Genomic DNA, 21,524 nt, shown 5'->3' on the forward strand with positions numbered 1-21,524 from the left:
CAATATACAGATTTCAGTCTTTCTAAAAATAGGCTAAATTTCCTTTTTAAAAAATAGTTTATGTTTTATAATTATTTTTCTCCTTCTATCTTCCTTTTCTTTTTCTGGACCTCCTATTATTTACAGGTTAGTTGTCTGGTTCTTTCCTCTACACTTGTCTTTCTTTATATTTTTTTTAAGTCTCCTCAGTTCATTTCAGTTCAGTCGCTCAGTTGTGTCCAACTCTTTGCGACGCCATGAATCGCAGCACCCCAGGCCTCCCTGTCCATCACCAGCTCCCAGAGTTCACTCAAACTCACGTCCATCAAGTTGGTGATGCCATCCAGCCATCTTATCCTCTGTCATCCCCTTCTCCTCCTGCCCCCAATCCTTCCCTGCATCGGAGTCTTTTCCAATGAGTCAACTCTTCACATGAGGTGGCCACAGTATTGGAGTTTCAGCTTTAGCATCATTCCTTCCAAAGAACACCCAGGGCTGATCTCCTTTAGAATGGACTGGTTGGATCTCCTTGCAGTCCAAGGGACTCTCAAGAGTCTTCTCCAACACCACAATTCAAAAGCATCAATTCTTTGGTGCTCAGCTTTCTTCACAGTCCGACTCTCACATCCATACATGACTACTTGAAAAGCCATAGCCTTGCATAGACGGACCTTTGTTGGCAAAGTGATGTCTCTGCTTTTAAATATGCTACCTAGGTTAGTCATAACTTTCCTTCCAAGCAGTAGTGTCTTTTAATTTGATGGCTGCAATCACCATCTGCCTTGATTTTAGAGCCCCCCAAAATAAAGTCTGACACTGTTTCCACAGTTTCCCCATCTACTTCCCACGAGCTGATGGGACCAGATGCCATGATCTTCGTTTTCTGAATGTTGAACTTTAAGCCAACTGTTTAACTCTCCTCTTTCACTTTCATCAGGAGGCTTTTTAGTTTCTCTTCACTTTCTGCCGTAAGGGTGGTGTCATCTGCATATCTGAGGTTATTGATATTTCTCCCAGCAATCTTGATTCCAGCTTGTGCTTCATCCAGCCCAGCGTTTCTCATGATGTACGCTGCATATAAGTTAAATAAGCAGGGTGAGAATATATAGCCTTGACGTACTCCTTTTCCTATTTGGAACCAGTCTATTGTTCCATGTCCAGTTCTAACTGTTGCTTCCTGACCTGCATATAGGTTTCTCTAGAGGCCGGTCAGGTGGTCTGGTATCCCCATCTCTTTCAGAATTTTCCAGTTTATTGTGATCCACACAGTCAAAGGCTGCTGCATAGCCAATAAAGCAGAAATAGATGTTTTTCTGGAACTCTCTTGCTTTTTCTATGATCCAGCGGATGTTGACAATTTGATCTCTGGTTCCTCTGTCTTTTCTAAAACCAGCTTGAATATCTGGAAATTCACAGTTCATGTATTGCTGAAGCCTGGCTTGGAGAATTTTGAGCATTACTTTACTAGCATGTGAGATGAGTACAATTGTGCGGTCGTTTGAGCATTCTTTGGCATTGCCTTTCTTTGAGACTGGAATTAAAACTGACCTTTTCCAGTCCTGTGGCCACTGCTGAGTTTTCCAAATTTGCTGGCATACTGAGTGCAGCACTTTCACAGCATCATCTTCAGGATTTGAAATAGCTCAACTGGAATTCCATCACCTCCACTAGCTTTGTTCGTAGTGATGCTTTTTAAGGCCCACTTGATTTCACATTCCAGGATGTCTGGCTCTAGGTGAGTGATCACACCATTGTGATTATCTGTGTCGTGAAGATCTTTTTTGTACAGTTCTTCTGTGTATTCTTGCCACCTCTTCTTAATATCTTCTGCTTCTGTTAGGTCCATAGCATTTCTCTCCTTTATCGAGCCCATCTTTGCATGAATTGTTCCCTTGGTATCTCTCATTTTCTTGAAGAGATCTCTAGTCTTTCCTGTTCTATTGTTTTCCTCTATTTCTTTGCATTGATTGCTGAGGAAGGCTTTCTTATCTCTCCTTGCTATGCTTTGGAACTCTGCATTCAGATGCTTATATCTTTCCTTTTCTACTTTGCTTTTCACTTCTCTTCTTTTCACAACTATTTGTAAGGCCTCCCCAGCCAGCCGTTTTGCTTTTTTGCATTTCTTTTCCATGGGGATGGTCTTGATCCCTGTCTCCTGTACAATGTCAGGAACCTCCATCCATAGTTCATCAGGCACTCTGTCTATCAGATCTAGTCCCTTAAATCTATTTCTCACTTATATTTTATAATCATAAGGGATTTGATTTAGGTCATTTGATTTAAGTCTGAATGATCTAGTGGTTTTCCCTACTTTTTTCAATTTAAGTCTGAATTTGGCAGTAAGCAGTTCATGATCTGAGCCACAGTCAGCTCCTGCTCTTGTTTTTGTTGACTGTATAGAGCTTCTCCATCTTTGGCTGCAAAGAATATAATCAGTCTGATTTCGGTGTTGACCCTCTGGTGATGTCCATGTGTAGAGTCTTCTCTTGTGTTGTTGGAAGAGGGTATTTGCTATGACCAGTGTGTTCTCTTGGCGAAACTGTTAGCCTTTGCCCTGCTTCATTCCGTACTCCAAGGCCAAATATGCCTGTTACTCCAGGTGTTTCTTGACTTCCTACTTTTGCAATCTAGTCCCCTATAATGAAAAGGACATCATTTTTGGGTGTTAACTCTCCTACTGAATCTTAAAATCTACCAATTCTGTTCTCAAGATCCATCATCCTTTCCTTCAACTTACCTACTCAACATCCTAACTTAAAAATCTTTCTTTCTTAGTCCTATAAGTCTTTTTTAATACTCTCTTGTACCTCTTCAAATACTTATTATTCTCTTTTAATCCCCAACCATTCTCCGTTGTTGATAGACTGCTCTGGTTACCTTCTTTATTCTTTGTTTCCTCTGGTTGTTAGACCTCAGTGCATGTCCTTTTATTTTCTTTGCTCATGATGGCACAGATCCGACTGGTGGATACTTTAAGTGAACTGGTGAATGTGGGAAGGAACAAACATCAAAGTCTTCATGCCCAAAAGTGGGCAATTTATCAGTTTCCTTTTGAAACACCTGGAGAGAGCTTTTCTTTTTCACTAGATTAGAAAAAACTCAGTCCTTTCATACTTCCTTACCGCCAGAGGATTGAGAACACTCAGCAGTCCTATGATTATTGAGGGTCAGCTCTACTAAGGGGCTGCTACATGCTAGTCCTTGTCTTAAAGTTCTCCTGCTATGGTCCCAAAGCTTTTTTTCATCCCAGAGCAAGAAAGTACCACAGCAGTTATCTATCTCACACCCTCTACCAGACTACCAGTCCTAATGTCTTCTTGACTTAAGAGGATGTATTTGACCTGAGTTGGAAGTAGAGAGGAAACAAAGCACACTGAAGCCACCATCTTTCTGAATCCTCTGCAAATATAGTGATGAGCATAAAAATGATACATTCTATACACTACTTAATACTGCTTATAGGCTGGTTGGGAAGACAGATGTTATCAAAATTAAATAGAAAAGAGAGAGAAAAAGAAACCCACATGTAATACTGAAATCACAGCTATGATTCATACTATGAAGGAAAGGTAAATGAAAATATGAAAAATGTGTGAAACAGGAACAAGTCCTGTAGAGGAATCAGGGAAGTAATGTCTGAAAAAGCCATGGTTAAGCTAAAATACCAAGAAAGAGTAGGAGTTAACTGTGTAGTGAGGGAAGGACAGAGAGCTGCAGACAGAGATAGCAGTTTATACAAAGACTTTAGGGGTAGGCATGCCATATTTGAGGAGGTAAATGGTAAGCACGGCAGAAAAATCAAAGGAGAACAGAGTATGAAAAGAAGCTAGAGAGGAAGGTCATGGTGGGCCGGACTATGAAGGGCTTTGTAGGCTATGATAGCAAGTGATCTTTTCCTAAAAGCAAGTAGTATTGGGATGTTTTATAACAGGGGTAAAAATATCTGATTCACATTTTCAGCAGATAATAAGGATTCCCAGGAGAGAGCAAATTTAAATTGTCCAAGTGATGCTGGGAGACCAGTAAGTAGGCTTATTGAAATAGCCCCAAAGAGAGAGAGTAATAAAATGATAAGTCACTATACAGGTTGTACACTTTTAGGTAGTAAGATGTAAGGAGGTAAATGAGAGTGTGGAAGATGTCCAAGGTGCCTCCAGATTATAGTCATTACACTGATGTTGCATGAAATGGGAGCATCAAGTTGGAAACCACCAGTTCAGTCATTCATGTCAAGTGCCTTTGAGATATTAAAGTGGAGAAGTCAATGAGCAGTATGAGTCTGGGGCAGGTCTAGACAGGGGATGTAAATATGTAAGTCATCTGGATTAGGTGTAAATTGAGACTCTTAGGCATGAATGAGAACACCTTGGGAGAGAGAAGAGAAAAGGATTGTTAATCTTGTACCTTGCTAGTATCTGTCTAAATTGGATTATCTTCTCTGGAAAGATGGCTAGAATTATCTTTATGTATCATTGTCTTGAAAAATGATTCTGTAACTCCATTTATAGGAATCTGTCCTCAGAAAATAATGATAATAAGGTAGAAAGATAAAGGCTTATGGATAAAAATATGTAGTTAAGTATTATTTATGATTGTAAATAAAGGAAATTACTTATCTTTTATTAGGAGAAAGTCAAGAAAATTATCATACATTTATGTTAATGAATATTATACCATTATAATTTGATATTTATGAAGATGTAATAGCATAAGTATGTGACCATGATATGCTAGTAAGTGAAAAGGACACAAAATTGAAAGAACATCAACTGGATGAAAAATGCATAGAACAAAAGAATATAAAGAAATGAGTTTATCTGTCAACAGTAGAAAATGGATGATTGTATCCAGTTTTATACTTTTATCTAGTTTCCAAATTATTCAAGTATTACATCTTGTGTATTATTTTATTATTAGGAAAGGATGTATAAAATTATAATATTGTCCCAGTTATAAATATGAACTTCATAGGCAATTTACTCTGTTAAATACTGGTTGATGTTCTTTCCTTTTCACAGTATTGATGAGCATTTCTGATTTGAATCCAGCATAGTATTTTAGCTTTTGTGATTATTGCCATAATTTTAAGTTTTTATGAGCCATTTAGACTTGTAAATCAACTTTGAAAACTTATACAATTACTAGGCAATGGCAAGTCCATTCCCCTCAGAACAATTCTCCATCAGCTGGCACTCAGTTTGTCACACTGAAAACATTTCTAGTTCCTTCTCTTTTTATTGCTGAGCAGTAGCGATGGCTCTCAGTTCTTTTTATGAGGGTGTTTTAATTGTATAATGCATACATGTAGGAACTTGTTAATTATTTTAAATGCGATAGATTGTTTCTGTTTTTCGTCAATGACTGTTGGATAGCCCTCCATTTGGACTGTCCTTTGTATCATCATTGTCTGTAGGGATATGAAATCTTATTGGTTTTGGTTCAAAACTAAAAAGCTTGATTTTTCTTTTGTTTTTTTCACTCCAGGAATGTATACAAAGACTACCGCTTCCTTGAGCTGGCATGTGATTCACAGGAGGATGTAGACAGCTGGAAGGCATCTTTACTGAGAGCTGGAGTTTACCCTGATAAATCTTTAGTAAGTGGATCGATCTCTTATTTTTAAATTAGTAACCATGTTTGAGAAAGCATAATTCAACATACTTTATGCTGAAGGACTAGTTCGCAGTTGACTTAATTAATTTGGCATAGTTTTAGCATTTTACTTTGCTTATATTTCTTTTTATCCATTAGACTTCTATTTTAAGAAGTTTACCAGTATATTTGTTAAAGAAAATGCCCAACTTTGCCATAAAACCTAATGTATGTAATGTAATCTCAAAGCATGAGAGAGTTTCTATGTTTTAATTTAAAATTTTATTTTCCTTTTTATGTTATTCTACAGTATACTATTCTATAGTATTCATTTAAGCAGTTTATAACATTCTTTATGTAGTCATAGTATATATATTATTAGTCATAACACTTTTTCATATTCTTTAAAATATAATTTTTATGAAAAGCTACCTCCTTTCATTATGTCTGTAGTACCGGTATCCAAAATTAAACTCTGGTTAATGTCACTGTAAGTAAAAAAAGAACAAAAAATATTACATTGCTAGTCCCACTTATCTTTATTAATATACTTCAAGTGTCTTGGAGACACTTCTCTCATTCAAGTTAATAAACAGATCTTCTATTTGTGTTCTTTGGAAAATGTAATATTACACAGACTAATCTGAATTTAAACTTCAGAATTCCCACCCAACATATGTACACTCAGCATTAAACAGACTCTGCAGATGTGTGGTTCTCACTGTTTCCTTGCTACCCCTGAGATATTGTACTATCCAGGTTCCCCCTAGAAGTTAAGCACTGAGACTGAGCTTTGGGGGATTTACTTCATCTTGACCTTTGTGGTGCTTAGATTGGCTGTAGATTAGTTTATACGACTGCCCATGCACAAGATGGGTTATTTCTCGACCCAAATAGGTATAAAGTCTTCTCAAGGGAAAGTCTGAGATATAAGCACATTGTGCGACAACATCTGAAGGGGATGCATCTGGATGGGATTTCAGACCTGACCATATCCCTGAGGTTACACTGGAATTTAACAAAGTTCCAGAAGTAAAGGATAGAGGATTTGTGCCAAAACATTCTCTTCTTTGCTGTTATTTTAGTTTTCATGTAGACCTCTTAACCCCATCTCTACCTCCACTTGTCTGGTTAGTACCTAAAACAGTGAATCCCCATGACACACCCTGTGCCCTCCAAATGGGGTGAAACCGGACCCTTTCCAGGTGATATGTAGGTACAAAGATATCTTCTGTACCACTTTGATTTTTGTAGTTAGTTCTAATAGTTACTTATTACTCTGTTCTACCCATTGACGGTTGTGTGTTTAATGTTACAAATGATCTCTATTAAAAAATGCACATATACTTAATGTTTTATTCGTTCGTTCTGCAAAAGCCTGCTGAGCGTGTGCTTTTTGTCAGCTATCTTTCTAGACACTAGTGATGCTGAAGTGAACAGTGAGGTCCTGCCCCTCAAGGAATAGACATTAGCGTGGATGAATAACTGTGTCACTGTAAACTGTTATTTGTTAGAATGATAAGTTCTGTAAAAAATTAAAACGAGCAGACTGTGAGAAGGAAGGTCAGTTCAGTTAAGTTCAGTTGCTCAGTCATGTCCGACTCTCTACGACCCCATGAATCTCAACAAGCCAGGCCTCCTTGTCCATCACCATCTCGCGGAGTTCACTCAAACTCACATGCATTGAGTCGGTGATGCAATCCAGATATCTCATCCTCTGTCGTCCCCTTCTCCTTCTGTCCCCAATCCCTCCCAGTATCAGAGTCTTTTCCAATGAGTCAACTCTTCGCATGAGGTGACCAAAGTACTGGAGTTTCAGCTTTAGCACAATTCCTTCCAAAGAACACCCAGGGCTGATCTCCTTTAGAATGGACTCTCCTTAGAGTCCAAGGGACTCTCAAGAGTCTTCTCCAACACCACAATTCAAAAGCATCAATTCTTCAGTACTCAGCTTTCTTCACAGTCCAACTCTCACATCCATACATGACCACTGGAAAAACCATAGCCTTAACTAGATGGATATTGTTGGAAAAGTAATGTCTCTGCTTTTGAATATGCTATCTAGGTTGGTCATAACTTTTCTTCCAAGGAGTAAGCGTCTTTTAATTTGATGGTGGCAATCACCATCTGCAGTGATTTTGGAGCCCCAAAAAATAAAGTCTGACACTGTTTCCACTGTTTCCCCATCTATTTCCCATGAACTGATGGGACCAGATGACATGATCTTCGTTTTCTGAATGTAGAACTTTAAGCCAACTTTTTCACTCTCCTCTTTCACTTTCATCAAGAGGGTTTTTAGTTCCTCTTCACTTTCTGCCATAAGAGTGGTGACATCTGCATATCTGAGGTTATTGATATTTCTCCCAGCAATCTTGATTCCAACTGTGCTTCTTCTAGCCCAGCGTTTCTCGTGATGTACACTGCATATAAGTTAAATAAGCAGGGTGACAATATGCAGCCTTGATGTACTCCTTTTCCTATTTGGAACCAGTCTGTTGTTCCATGTCCAGTTCTAACTGTTGCTTCCTGACCTGCATATAGGTTTCTCAAGAGGCTGGTCAGGTGGTCTGGTATCCCCATCTCTTTCAGAATTTTCCACAGTTTATTGTGATCCACGCAGTCAAAAGCTTGGGCATAGTCAATGAAGCAGAAATAGATGTTTTTCTGGAATTCTCTTGCTTTTTTCGATGATCCAGCAGATGTTGGCGATTTGATCTCTGGTTCCTCTGCCTTTTCTAAAACCAGCTGGAACATTTGGAAGTTCATGGTTCACGTATTGCTGAAGCCTGACTTGGAGAATTTTGAACATTACTTTACTAGCATGTGAGATGAGTGCAATTGTGCGGTAGTTTGAACATTCTTTGGCATTGCCTTTCTCTGGGATTGGAATGTAAACTGACCTTTTCCAGTCCTGTGGCCACTGCTGAGTTTTCCAAATGCGCTGGCATATTGAGTGCAGCACTTTCACAGCATCATCTTTCAGGATTTGAAATAGCTCAACTGAAATTCCATCACCTCCACTAGCTTTGTTCGTAGTGATGCTTTTTAAGGCCCACTTGACTTCACTTTCCAGGATGTCTGGCTCTAGATAAGTGACCATACCATCGTGATTATCTTGATCATGAAGATCTTTTTTATACAGTTCTTCTGTGTGTTCTTGCCACCTCTTCTTAATATCTTCTGCCTCTGTTAGGTCCTTACCATTTCTGTCCTTTATCGAGCCCATCTTTGCATGAATTGTTCCCTTGGTATCTCTCATTTTCTTGAAGAGATCTCTAGTCTTTCCCATTCTTTTTTCCTCTATTTCTTTGCATTGATTGCTGAGGAAGGCTTTCTTATCTCTTGCTATTCTTTGTTTTTTTAACATTTTATTTTATTTATTTTTTTTTTTAATTTTAAAATCTTTAATTCTTACATGCATTCCCAAACATGAACCCCCCTCCCACCTCCCTCCCCATAACATCTTTCTCGGTCATCCCCATGCACCAGCCCCAAGCATGCTGCATCCTGCGTCAGACATAGACTGGCGATTCAATTCACATGATAGTATACATGTGCATTCCAATGCTTATATCTTTTTCTACTTTGCTTTTCGCTTCTCTTCTTTTCACAGCTATTTGTAAGGACTCCCAGACAGCCATTTTGCTTTTATGCATTTCTTTTCCATTGGGATGGTCTTGATCCTTGTCTCCTGTACAATGTCAGGAACCTCCGTCCATAGTTCATCAGGCACTGTATCAGATCTAGTCCCTGAAATCTATTTCTCACTTGTATTTTATAATCATAAGGGATTTGATTTAGGTCATACCTGAATGGTCTAGTGGTTTTCCCTACTTTCTTCAATTTAGGTCTGAATTTGGCAATAAGAAGCTCATGATCTGAGCCTCAGTCAGCTCCCAGTCTTGTTTTTGCTGACTGTATAGAGCTTCTCCATCTTTGGCTGCAAAGAATATAATCAATCTGATTTCGGTGTTGACCATCTGGTGATGTCCATGTGTAGGGTCTTCTCTTGTGTTGTTGAATGAAGGTCAAGTGAGTTTTTTTTTTCAGTAAAATAATTAGGGAAAGCTGCTTTGATTGGAGTAGGCTCCTGAAAGATGTGGGAAAGTAAGTGATGTGAATGTCTGATGGAGAGTGCTCATGGCAGAGGGCTAGCAAGTACAAAGGCAGCTCAGTGTCTTAGTGCACCAAAGAATTACAGTGTGTCTGGACAAGTGAAGGTACTTGATGATTTCTAGAAGTGGTCAGTGGCCAGATTATATAGGCCTTGAAGGAAGTGGCAAGCATTTCTGCTTTATTCTAGGTGACATGGGAAGCCACTGGAGGATTGCAAGCCAGTTAGTGACATGATAAGATTTATACTTTTATAAGATTGCTATGGCTGAGTGTTATGAAAAGCAGCACAGCATGTGTTAAAGCACAGACTTTAGAATCAAACTATAAACTGAAATTTCTGATGCTCACCTACAAGCTGTGTAGCCCTTTTATCTTTCAAGATTCCAGTGTCTAAAATGGAGATAACAAGAATCATCTGCAGCATCGTTGACAGGGTTAAGTGAGATGATGTAGGGAAAGCACTGGACAGGGTAAACAAAAGTTAACACTCCATGTTTATTTATGATGATGCTTATTATTTTCATTGTAGATTACTTATGTAAGTAAGTACAAGAGAGCTAAAACATTGTGGATATTTATCACACAGTCCCAGTGTGACTGTGAAAACTTTATGATATTTTCTGTCTTCTAACTGTGCTTGGTTATATAAAATATCTGAATGTGTATATGTGTGTGTGTGTCTTCCTTCCAAGAAAGTGTAATGTTTGTGAAAATGTTTTCTTAGGTCATGATTTTGTCAACTAAATTTATATTAAGTGTACTAGACAAGTTTGCTATTAAAAACAATTGTGCAATGCCTCTTTCACGAGGGAAATACTGTCTTGGGAAAGCAAAATTACCCTTCCTTCTGTGAACTGTTTTTATAAACCTGAAATTTCATGTATTTATAGCTCTACACAAAAGATGCTCAATAAAATATTTGCTATTTTTTATTAGAATGCTCAATTTTAAGCAAATCTAGAATTGTCCTACACAAACTGTTTTGATTCTTTCACATCAGTTTTATTTGCTGATTAACATATGTTTGGTACTTTGCTTGGAAAATCGAGACAAAGGGACTTTTTACCACATGCCAAAGATATGACAGGAAATTAAACTTGGCAGTATGCCATGAACATTGCTTTTCTCAGCTTTCATCATAAACAATATTTGTATTTCTTCTGCGCCATGTAGTTCTGCAGGTTATACTACACAATGCTTGACTCTCAGATGTTTCAGTGGCAGCTAACTACTAAAAGGAATCTAAGTAGGATGCTTATCTAAACATTGCATTTTAGAACAATCTTAGGTTTGGGGGAAGTGATACTTCTAGGTACAGTTATCCTTAATTTAGAAACATTTGACAAAGAAGTCAGAGTAACCTAATAACAGATGTCTGTAAGTAAATTTTTAGAATTTCTGGTGTTTCTGTTTTTGTATCACTAAACCATTGAGTCAACAGCAAACCAGTCAATCTATACCCTAATAATGAAATGTTTATGTGTCATACATGGATATGAGTCAAGATCAAAAAAATTCTGCTTTTTTCATGAGACATCTCTATTCTAACTGGAAAAAATTCTACATAGGTCATTTTTCTAAATTATATAAGTTTGGATTCATTTAGATAAATATCCATCACCCAAATCTGGATGAGCTGATGTTTAGAATAATTTTTTTTGTCCAAACTAAGGTTGCATACTGTTTTATAACAAGCGTTTTCTCATCATATCTTTTTCCATCTTGTCCACATGGTGAAATGTTTTTTATGTCACTCATAATGTTCTGCTACTCTATTCCTTCTGTCTCTTAGGTCATTTCTCTTGGGGTTTTCTACAAATTTTTCTTCTTTCTTTCCATTCCTTCCATCTTCTCCCACTTCCTTCCTTCCCTTCATCCGTCACTGTTATGTGGACTCTGAAGATTCAAAGATAAAAAAAGAAGGGAGTTCCTACTTTACAGGAGTTCCAACTCTAGTGGAAGAGAGAGATGCAAATAAATAGCTACTGTACAATGTGAATGAAAAACTGGTGGGTATCTGTATAAAGCCCAACAGCCCAACTATATTCCCACGTACGTTTTCTAATTACCTTCTGTTTTCTAATCATTGATATATTCTATTTTACCATGTTTATTTTCTAATTACTTTCCAGTCTCTTAAACTTTCTGGACCTAAAGCTAAATGTAGACTTCTTATCTGAGCATCATGCTATGTGACCCTAAGATGGAAATGAGTCCTGAGTTTACTTTCCCACTATGCCACTGACTTACTCTGTGAATGTAGACATAACATCTCTGACCCAGAACTCTGGCATTCTACCATCACCTGAGCTTTCTGAGCAGCAAGAATATTTTAAAAATATATTTAAACTTGAATTTGAATTTAACAGAATTTTATTTTTATTTCTATTTCCTTTTTTTTTTCTGTTGATTAGTCTTTTTTATTTTTTTTATATATCCTTGTAGCTTATTTATTTTATTTTATTTATTTTTTTTAATCAGGCAAGTGTTTTATTACACACATCCCCCATTCACATACACATATTATATATACACCCATCCCATTATACATTCTGATTTATACAGTCAGATTATATTTGAAATATACATTATATCTGAATTATATCTGAGTTATACATTCTGGATATATAATTCAGTTCTTATGTACAAAATCAAATATCCCCAAATAAAGTTGTATAATTATCTCTTCATGTATGACATACATACACTACCTGCATTTTCTTTCTCAGTAAACTTACACAATGATGGAATCATAGATTTACCTTACTAAGGTTGTGAAAATAGCCTTTCAAAACAATACAAATTTGTTTTGCTGACCTCTTGTCTGACCATATTATTATTATTTTTTTTTAATTTTAGTTTTTTATTTTTTAAATTTTAAAATCTTTAATTCTTACATGCATTCCCAAACATGAACCCCCCTCCCACCTCCCTCCCCATAACATCTTTCTGGGTCATCCCCATGCACCAGCCCCAACTATTTCCTTTGGCCACTAAATTGAAATTATACTCAGTATGAAATTTATAAGTATGAAATTAAATAAGTACATAGGAATTTACATAGTTTCAAAGTGAAGTTGTTTCTAAAGGGATTAATAGCTTTTTGTTTTTGTTTTGTACTGATGAGATATTCCCTCAAAGATTTGGGGAAAGTTAAAACAGGACTAGGCACTGAAAATGAGTCCCCCTGAAAATGAGTTCCTCTGCTAAGTTTACGACTAACCTCTCTATCCAAAACTTTATTCCCTTTCTTGTTCTGCACCATTTCCCCATCAAGATTAAGCAGCATCAAAAAGTGTGTGTGTGTGTGTCAATAGCTACAGGTCACAATTTTGTAATTTTAAAACTTTAACAATATGGTCCATGTACATAAATTTTTCCTCTAAGTGTAAATAGAAATAAGTGTGAATTTAATTAAATACCTAAAGAATGTCATATAACAAATGACTGATTTCCCTGGCACAGTTTTGTCAGCTCACAATATGACTTTATATATAAATGTGAAGAAATTTCAGATTCTTCTGTGCGTGGAAGTTAGGTAGGCTTGAAGTCAAATCCACTTGTGTTGGAATCCCCACCCTTCCATTTATGTGCCATGTGGCTTAGGCAACTTATTTCACTCTCTAGTTTTTTATTCCTTTTTAAACTCAAAATAATAACTTCTTCCTCTGAGTGATTTTGTAGGACTAAATGAATAGTATTGCACACCACATCTAGCTTGGTGCCTACACCTGGAGGAAAGTACTTGGTGCCATGTAGACTTTAATATTGATATTGACTATCATTTATGTGTCCATGAAGCTGTACTTGTCAGATTAATAGTTCCCTTTTCTTTACAAACTATCAGTGAAATTTGGGGAGAATCTCCCCAACTGTTGGCTGAGGATACCAAACTGTTTAGGAGAGCCTTGAGATTATGCTGCCCTGTGGACAGACTGGCCTCAAAGTCTCCATCATTTAGTCAGGAGTGAGCCATAGTGCTGTCAGGGAAATGAGAGTCCACAAACCTCCTGCCCTCAGATTCTGGCCATCTGAAAGGTGCAGCTGCAAATCTGTGCATAGCCTAGAAACAGATGTGGTGCAAATTCAGTTTTGTGTATCTGTTAAGACATACACCTCAGAACTTTTAAGAGTTATTTTTTTTTTTAGCTATATAGATAGATGGTCCTCCTGTCTAGTATATGATTTCTTTTTTAACTTATTAATTTTTAATTGGAGGACAATTGTTTTACAATATTGTGTTAGTTTCTGCCATACATCAGCATGAATCAGCTAGAGGTATATGACCCTTCCTCTTGAACCTTCCTCCCACCTCTCACCCCACCCCACCCTTCTAGGTTGTCACAGAGCAGCTGTCATTTTTCATCTCATAAGAAATCATATACCATCTAGACAGTAGAAACGGAAGCACCCTGGAACTTCACTATACCTCTGAAGTCAGGACTCTCCCAGTCATAATTCATGCTTTTAAGGACTACCTTGGAGGTTGAAACCATCCCATAATGCAGTCTCTTAGGGATATGAGAAAGTCTTTTTGGATAGACTTTACAACCAAATTTTTCTCTGTGGCAAAAAGCAAATCAGGGAGGTGTCTGTTTCACTCTAGGGGGAAGAGAGGAATGGACACAGAGCCCCATAAGTATTTATTAATATGGTGATGACCATTCCCATGTATTTACTCAGCAGTCTTGTGTACAAGATAGAAAACGCCCATATTCATCCCACTCTACATAATTTTATTCTTAGCTTATTCTACAGTGCTTCCCACAGAAATTAGAGCAGCTCCATGACCAATAGTTTAGTTTTTTTTTTTTTTTCAATGAAGGGACTTTCTAAATATAAATGCTGCCATGCAGAGTAGTGGAGGAATTATAGATAATTTACAATTCACCAGTCATGACTGGTATGCCTCTCTCAGAATAGACAACTGGGGAAATGATTGAAGGAAATAAGAAATGGAAAAGCCACACCAAGCCTTTCACTTGTATGTTTCTCGTATTTAAGGATTAAGGCCCCCTACTCGGTGACATCACTGTTGCCACTACAAACAGAACCATCTGCCACCGAGCAGGGAAGCCAGCCATTCCCTAATGTGCAAAAATACTTGGTTGAACTCCTGAAACTTATTTGGTAGATCAAAAGCTGCACTGCTGTGGAATGCAATAAACCCCATCTGTTTGAGGTATTTTCAGCACTATTGCACTTCTTTGGAGAACCAAGGTCCCATTATTCTCTGAGATAGTATTCTATTCCTGATAAAATTCTCTCTGGGGATCTTTATTGCCTTATTGAACCATTGGCATAATCTTTACAAAAGACTCCTTTTCCCCTGATTTCATTCATTCTGGTACCATTATTTATGTCTCACATATGCCAGGGATGTTAATGGTTATATCACAGCCACTCACAATGTCAGGAAACTTCTCTATGCTGTTATATCAATATCTTTAAATTTATGTTTTTATTCAGTATGATAGCCCTGATGGTCCTTGAATTAGACATCCCCCCAGAGTCACCAGCTGACATTGTTTTCCAGAAAATGCACTCTCCTGCAATCATTCCCTTACTGCTCTCCAGAAATTTTTTGTATGCATTACTTCCCCACACACATCTCTCTTAAAACTAAACACCAGATCTCCAGCCCAACCTGTTACTCCATACCCTGTGCTCAGGCTTCTCCACACAGGCACACACTCCACTCACAGCTCTCTTCCACTCTGCATCTCAGTGGAGAGAGACATTCTTTCTGGGGCCCTTGTGAGGAGAGTCCAGATCTGTTCCCTGCCCATATCGCATCACGTCTCCCCCACAGGATCTGACCTTGCGAGGACTCAGGCTGCCCTGGGAGTAATGAATCACCATTTTATTTTTTTAAGCCATATGTGGGTTAAATTGTTTGATATAAATCATACTCCTGCCGCTCCAGTTTGAAACAAGACAGCCATTTGCCTGCTGCCTGTTGCTGGCTGCTCTCTGTGTCTCTATCTGGAACGTCCCTTTTAGAAATGACTACATTTTTGTGACTAACCTTTCCAGACCCATTTTCTTGAATGTGGACCAGTGTTTATTTTGGCTGCCTCCCCACTATACAGCTTTCACTTCCCATGCCAGCCCAAGACCAAACTCGTAATTTATGAAATAAAGGAATGGTACAGATGGAGGTCGTAACGTGGTCTGCTTGCCCTGTCTCCCCAGAATCACTCACTCCTTTCCTCTGCTCTTTTTCTTCCCCCACCCCACCTTCTCTGAAACCAAGGATGCAGTGTTTGTTTAAAAATGCATTGGCTGATGAAATTTTCCACTGCTTGGCATGTTGGAGGAGGGGCTGTCAGGAAAGGGCAAGCCGACATACTAAATACTTTGCCTCTCATGCTAACAGCTCACTTATTACCAATTCAAACCAATGCTTTTTGGCCAGGTTCCCGGTACTTCAAGTATTTCAAGTAGAAAGAAAGGGGGAAATCTCTGTCATAATTTACTAGTGTTATAAATGTATGATTTCCCTTAATATAAGTAGAATCTTTGACTCGTCCCTGAGCTTTGGGTGCTGTATGTATGAATGGGATGTCAGTGAAGAGTTACTTATTTTGATTTTAATCTAGCATGAAAAACCTCATGATTTTAAAATAAACTTAACATATTTCTTTTTTTTTTTCCTTGCGGCTACATGCACAGGGGAACAACAAAGTAAGTTCTTTGTCTTCCTGCAGCTCCTCTGTCTCTTCAGTCCCCACTCCCCTCCTGCATGTGCCCTTGGTGAGAGTTTTCTGTGCTTTGAAATGGCTGTCTGTGACCAGTACACAAATGATAGAGGGTGTGCAAATGTCAGAGAAAACAGAGCTTGGACTACCATCGTGGCGGTTCATTTTTGACCTTTCGAAAAGGAAATATTACGTCCTTCAGGGCTGGTTATTGGACAGTTCAGAGAGGTTGTTTTTATAAGGAAAGAGAGCAACACTGAGAGCAAAGATGATGATTTAATAATGAGGACTCTTCTGCAGAAAGGGTACGACCATCTGATGAAACTCAGTGCAGCTGACGTTTTTGACCCAAAATCAAAGCTCTCATGTTAATGTGCAGTTATAAAAACCCCAAACTGGAGTCTTAAATAGCAGGATGGCTGGCTTTGTTGGTGAAATCGAACTAGACCAGTGCTCTGGCTTTGAAGGTGCCTTAAAATGGATGGAGGAGGGTGGGGTCAACATTTGCCTTGGCTTCTGCGTGCTTGATGTATTCCAGCTGGATGGAGGCAGGAGGGTGTGGGGAATGGAGGGGGAGACTGAAATGTGTATGATTTGTGAAACCAGGCAACACACACACATGGTGGAAACTATTTTAATGTTGTTGTTGTAATAGATAAATGAGTAATTTAGTAGTTCACAGAGTGGCTTGCTTGTTAAAATTTTAATTTAACTTTTCCAGAAGATTAGAACTACTTCTCACTTATATTAGGTATGTAAGAGTAATGTAGTTAGGGAAGATAGTCTTAAGTTTAGCAGGGTGATTTGTTTTTCCTATTTTTTTTCCTATGGAGAATTATTAGTGCTTTATCCTACCAGGTGGCCCACTTAAAATAGGCCTCATTGAATACAATAAGAATTGAAAAGAATCTGTTTTATAAGGGTCTGCCTGCATATTTAAGCCAGCTGGAATTCATCAAAATTGCTATTCATAAGCCATACATATAGAATTTAAAACAAATGTGGGAAATCTTACAGTTTAATTTGATGGAATGTGCTATTATAGAATAAGTTGATAGAGAAAGTTGGTATTGAAAATGTGTCACTTTATAAATTTATATCTTGCTATAATTGCTTATGGCCCAAGTAATAATATTTAATGAAGTTTAAAATAATATTATAAAATTACAAGATAGGCATTTGTGAAGGACCCAGGGGGGTGAACTTAGTCCACTAAAAGTTTACTTTTTAAAACAGAAATTAACTTATAAAATTGATTAAAGATTTCTTCTAACTAATATCGTCACTATTGGAAAAAAAACCATTTGGACAAAATTTTAGTTCTCACACCATATGCTGTATTTTGATTCTTGAATAGTAAGTCTCTTTGGTCCTGGACACACATTACACTGAGTTGCTGTCTAGAATTTCATGTGCTGCATCTCTTAATTGTTTAAATTGCCTGAGATATGTGAGTGTACTAATAGCAAGCCTATGCATGCTGACGATCAGGCAGTCAGCTGCTGACATTTTAGGGAGGTGCTAACCCTTAGATCATTCAAGAAGTATTTTTTGATTTTTTTTTAATTGGAGGATAATTGCCTTACAAAATTGTGTTGGTTTCTGCCATGCAACATGAATCAGCCATAAGTATATGTGTATATATACATGCATACATATATATGTGTGTGTGTGTGTTGTGTGCTTAGTTGCTCAGTCATGTCTGACTCTTTGCAACCCCATGGACTGTAGCCTGCCAGGCTCCTCTGTCCATGAGGATTCTGTCCAGGCAAGAATGCTGGAGTGGATTGCCGTGCCCTCCTCCAGGAGATCTTCCCAACCCAGGGATTGAATCCAGGTCTCCCACACTGCAGGCAGATTCTTTACTGTCTGAGCCACCAGGGAAGCCCATAGACAGATAGATAGATAGATAGATAGATAGATAGATAGATAGATAGATAGATAGATAGATCCCCTCCCTCTCACCCAGCCCCATACCCTTCTCTAGGTCATCCCAGAGTGTTGGGCTAGGCTTCCTGTGTTATATAGCAATCAAGAAGCATTTATGATTTGCCTCTTTCATGAGTGATTCACTGATGACTTAAAGGCATTTCTAAAATTCCCCAAAGAAAACACTTGTCCATAGCAGGAGTCATCCATTTGTGTTGTCCTGCTTGGTCAAGTTCTGAGTAATGAAATGTTCAGTTTAATAGAATTTACTGATTCTTTTCGAATAATTATACAATGAGTGATAAAACTCAGATGTTCGAAGCTGCTGCTCCTTAAGGCTACCTCTCAGATAATGCAGAAGGCCCTCCAGTGTCTCCCAGGGCCTGGAGCCCCCATCTGCACTGTGAACACTTGGTATAGCACTGTGGGGGATCTTTGGGTGCCAGTTAGAGTGTCGGCTGAAGCGTGACAAAGATGCAGACACTTACTGTTTTGATTTTTAACTGAAGAGCAGCTACTTTGGAGGGGCTGATGTGTATTGCCCTTATGCCTTAATTCTTGGTTGCTTATGTTATGATTAAGTAATAGTCTGTGAAAAAATATAAGGCTAATACTTTTAAAATATGATCATTGTACTGACCATGGACTCTGGCACAAACGAGGCTCCTCAAATCACAAATGGCACATCTGCAGGCTATTTTCCTTTCACTTAGGATTTCAGTATAAATGGACAACACTGGAATACAAGCTGTGCTGTCTCCAGAGTATATAGATCTGGAATCTTCAAAAGGAGAATATGAGATTCTTTTTTCCCTTTCATGCTAGGATGCTTGTTCTGCATTGTCCCAAAGGCAGCACACCTGTTTGTTGCCTGCCATATACATGAGCCAGCTGTAAAAGGTGACTCATTTCAGACTCGCAAAGGCTAATTGTTTATTTTGTGAATAGCATTTCATTTTTTATGATACTCACCAGATACTAGAGAGAATGAAGCTTGCTCAATTAATGTTTCTTTAGATGAGCAGGATGCATGGATTCATCTTCCTTCATACCTGCACACATATACATACATACATGTATATTATAAAGTGTATGGAGCAACTCTACTATTCATTTTCTCAATGCCAGCTAAAGTGATCTGCTTCATCCACCTTTGCTGTTGTTGTTCAGTCATTCAATCATGTCTGACTCTGCGACTCCATGGACTGCAACACGCCAGGCTTCCCTGTCCTTCACTATCTCCTGGAGTTTGCTCATCACGTCCATAGAATCTGTGATGCCATCCAACCATCTCATCCTCTGTCATGCCCTTCTCCTCTTGCCCTTGGTCTTTCACAGCATCAGGGTCTTTTTCAATGAGTCGACTTTTTGCATCAGATGGCCACAGAATTGGAGCTTCAGCATTAGTCCTTCCAATGAATAGTCAGGGTTGATTTCCTTTACTTAGAGTTTGGAAGCTACTTCTCTAAACTCTCAGAAAAAAAAAAAATCTACAAGAGACACAGAGATTTATATTATAAATGCATTATGGGGCAAAACACCAATGGTTATGTTCTTCCTTGAGCACTTATATGCATTTTGTTATTTCTCCTAAAAAAAACACATTTTCCTTTTATGAGGAGATCATAGTTGCTCAGGAAAAATTTTCCTTGAGACCCATTACTTATTTTTCCTTTGGAAATGTTTTTCTACTGGCATAGTGATATTGACTTGGAATTCATGGTCTAGGGAAACCTCTCAAAGGAGGAGACAGAATATCCATGAATTCCAAGTCAGTGTCTTCCAAAGTAAGACCATAATCTAGGACTCTGAATTAGTTTGGGGGATGTGAACAAATATAATATAGTAACAGGGAGGTTTGGACTATTTTTGTTGTTGTTTTGTTGGTTGGTTCGTTTGTTTGTTGAGTGCAAATATAAATCAGAATATCATTTTCAGAACTGAGCCTTCTAATCTCCATGTTTTGTCCTAGATAGAAGAGGTTTAATTTCTTTCATTAACTTGATACCCTTGCTTGGTGGACATTTCTAGGAATTTAATAAGCATTTAGTTTTATTTTTTTTGTTACTTTGAGTTTGGTTAAGTATCTTTGATGTTAAATTAGGCAAATTAAAGGTAGAAAAAGCCCTTAAAATATAAAGAATAAAACACTCTAAAAAAAAGCTCTCAAAATTTCTTAATTATGTTGATACACAAATACAAATGAAAACTAAAAGGAATCCTAGGTTCAGAAATGAATACTTCAAAAAATTTTAACTTATAGAGAAACACTACAGGTATGCTCCTCTCTTATGAATCTTTTATTATGTTTAAAAGAGAAATTAACTAGCACCTTACTTAACATCAGTCTTCTTAAAGGATTATTTTATGTCCCCCATGTGGAAATATGAGATGGACTGCCTTGATTGAAGAGGAGGATTTGAAAAGGAGAAATAGAACTGAAACGTGCAAAAACATGTTAAAAACATGTCAGATTAAAAATAAGTTTTTACTGAGTTCTAGGAGAAGGCAATGGCACCCCACTCCAGTACTCTTGCCTGGAAAATTCCATGGACGGAGGAGCCTGGTAGGCTGCAGTCCATGGGGTCGCTAGGAGTCAGACACGACTGAGCTACTTCACTTTCACTTTTCACTTTCATGCATTGGAGAAGGAAATGGCAACCCACTCTAGTGTTCTTGCCTGGAGAATCCCAGGGACGGGGGAGCCTGGTGGGCTGCCATCTCTGGGGTCGGACAGAGTCGGACACGACTGAAGCGACCTAGCAGCAGCAGCAGAGGAAATGACAACTCATTCCAGTATTCTTGCCTGGAGGATCCCATGGACATGGGGCCTGGCAGGCTGCAGTCCATGGGGTCACAAAGAGTCGGACACGACTGAAGCAACTTAGCACAGCACAGCATAGTTACATTAAATGCAATGATTTTATACATAGTAGAGGGCTTTGATATTTAAGAAAAGAAAAAGGAAAGAAAATCCAATTTGAACACCTGTTTTAACATTTAAAAAATACTTTGTCTAGTAATTTTCCAACACATTTAGCTAGACAAGTGGATATTGGCAGTCTCATTAATGGGAAAAGTAGTTATCACCTAGCATACTGATTTTGGTCAGCCATTGGATTCTAGTCATCATTTGCAAAGACAGTGCGCCCAGTCAGATGTCACTAAAATATATTACACTGAAAAACACAGATAGTAAATCCATGT

General features: G+C 38.1%; 1 protein-coding gene across 6 annotated transcripts in view; it reads left to right on the plus strand.

Moving 5' to 3' along the window:
• Positions 1-21,524, plus strand: part of DNM3 (dynamin 3) — a 647,020-nt gene that overhangs the window by 526,505 nt on the left and 98,991 nt on the right. For all 6 annotated transcript variants that reach the window (XM_060396477.1, XM_015099204.4, XM_027975613.3 and 3 more), the window contains one exon: positions 5,464-5,575. In XM_060396477.1, coding sequence (XP_060252460.1) covers positions 5,464-5,575 — 112 coding nt within the window. The remainder of the gene's footprint in view (positions 1-5,463; positions 5,576-21,524) is intronic.

The sequence above is a fragment of the Ovis aries genome, chromosome 12 (genome assembly GCF_016772045.2).
Source record: "Ovis aries strain OAR_USU_Benz2616 breed Rambouillet chromosome 12, ARS-UI_Ramb_v3.0, whole genome shotgun sequence".
In the NCBI taxonomy this organism is placed as follows: Eukaryota; Metazoa; Chordata; class Mammalia; order Artiodactyla; family Bovidae; genus Ovis; species Ovis aries.